The 2,126-nt window shown below is 35.5% G+C and overlaps 1 protein-coding gene across 1 annotated transcript in view; it reads left to right on the top strand.

Moving 5' to 3' along the window:
- The first annotated feature begins 281 nt into the window (after positions 1-281).
- LOC106876468 (uncharacterized) overlaps positions 282-2,126 on the top strand; it is a 6,993-nt gene continuing 5,148 nt past the window's right edge. Inside the window, exons 1-2 of the mRNA XM_014925032.2 lie at positions 282-345; positions 1,547-1,795. Of these exons, the coding sequence (XP_014780518.2) occupies positions 1,597-1,795 (199 nt within the window). The 5' untranslated portion in view covers positions 282-345; positions 1,547-1,596. The remainder of the gene's footprint in view (positions 346-1,546; positions 1,796-2,126) is intronic.

Below are 2,126 nucleotides of genomic sequence, written 5' to 3'. Positions count from 1 at the left end.
TTTGATGATTGTTTAGTTTTAGAATGGCATTGTAAGGTAGGTGTGAGAGGCTGGATCTGACCAGTTTGTACCATAAAAAGGTGAAATATTTTGGCCAGACAAGGCCAGTTTAAATGCTAAATGGTTAATGTTTGAACTGAAAACCACATGTTCAATGACTTCTCTCAACCTGCCACTGTATATAATGTGTAATTATATCTACAAGTGTTAATTATTATTTAATTATTGTAACATAAATAGTAAACAATTCTGTTGATCAAATGTAAAAGTTGAAAAATCAAACATTTTTGTTTTCGTCTTCTACAGGTTTGACAAGAACAGAAATTCATGAAATTATCCAAAATGGTAAACAGATTAACAAATCATTTTCTCCTTTCAAACTTGACACTATCTTTTCGAATCTGTTTTCTATTTTTTTTCTCTTAACTCAGAGTTTCTAGTCACTGTTTTGTTTTTTGATTCACTTATATTTTTTTTATTACGAGCAGGCAGTTCACTAGTGCAACTCAGTCAATGATAGTGACTGTTCTTTAGATACAACTACGGTTTTGAATCCGCTTTCTTTAGAGTTTCCCATTGAGGAAGGCTAAAGATTTCATTAATTCCCTTACATTTGCTAGTTTGTAATCAATGGTTTTCCCAGCGATGTCATTTGCTTGAAGTCTGGGCTGTTTGAGGTATTACACAATGTTAGTAAACAAAAGGCTCGTTTTTTTTACAGCGTCATTTGTTTCCTGTTCTCGGTGTAAAATATGTGCAGGCTGTTTGTTATTCTATAGAATCGTATGTTATATCTATATGTTTGTAAAGAGATGGAGGTTGGTGACAGGAAAAGCGCCCCACTGTTGAAAATGAAAACATACATTCAGGTATGTAAAAGTAAGCGCTAAAACGATGATGATCTTTTACTTGTTTCAGTTATTAGACTAAGGCCATACTGGGGCACCACCATGAAGAATTTTTAGTCGAATGAATCGGCTCCAGTACTTATTTTAAGTCTGGCACTTATTCTATTGGTCTATTGTCGAACCGCTATGTTACAGGGACGTAAACACACCTACACCGATTGTCAAGCACAGACACAGGCACACACATACACACACACACACACACACCCATACAAGCACACACACACGTTATGGACTATTAGTTTCCGTCTACAAAGTCCCCCCCCCCACCGTGGCTTTAATCGTCCCCAAGGCTATAGTAGAAGACGCTTATTTCTTTATTGCCCACAAGGGAATAAACATAGAGGGGCAAACAAGGACAGACAAAGGGATTAAGTCGATTACATCGACCCAGTGCTTCACTGGTACTTAATTTATCGACCCCGAAAGGATGAAAGGCAAAGTCGACCTCAGCGGAATTTGAACTCAGAACGTAACGCCAGACGAAATACCGCTAAGCATTTCGCCCGGCGTGCTTAGCGTTTCTGCCAGCTCGCCGCCTTAAGTAGAAGACGCTTGCCCAGGGTGCTATGCTGTGGGACTGAACCTAGAACCATGATGTTGGGAAGCAAACTTCTTACTTGATTTCTTTATTTCAGGAAATGCTGTGCTTGGAGAAGCTGTCACTCTTTATATACACGTACCAAACATGCGGAGACCGGTGGTGTGGCAATGCCAAAATCATAAGTTCGAATGTGACTTGACATGCGCTAACAATAATGAATTCAAAGTTTTCCAGACGGGCAACGGTTCTCTTCTTTGGATCAGACAAGTAACTGAGGAATGTTTGACTTGGAAGTTTGAGGATGCGAACATAAACGGTGGAATAATTCATTTGAAGCTAAGCAGTAAGTAAATAATAATAATAATAATAATAATTTATAATAATAATAATAATAATAATTTATAATGATAATAATAATTTATAATAATAATAATAATTTATAATAATAATAATTATAATAATAATAATAATTATAATAATAATAATAATAATAATAATAATTTATAATAATAATAATAATAAATGCCCGGATGCAGTACCAGGCAGGTTTTAAACTTCCGATAAACAGAAATATACACCTGGAGGAATACTGGATACTGTGCGATATTTTCAATAATAATAATAATAATAATAATAATAATAGTAATAATAAATGCCCGGATGCAGTACCGGGC

This window comes from Octopus bimaculoides, unplaced genomic scaffold (genome assembly GCF_001194135.2).
Source record: "Octopus bimaculoides isolate UCB-OBI-ISO-001 unplaced genomic scaffold, ASM119413v2 Scaffold_58967, whole genome shotgun sequence".
Classification (NCBI taxonomy): domain Eukaryota; kingdom Metazoa; phylum Mollusca; class Cephalopoda; order Octopoda; family Octopodidae; genus Octopus; species Octopus bimaculoides.
This window is presented reverse-complemented; position numbering and strand designations above follow the sequence as displayed.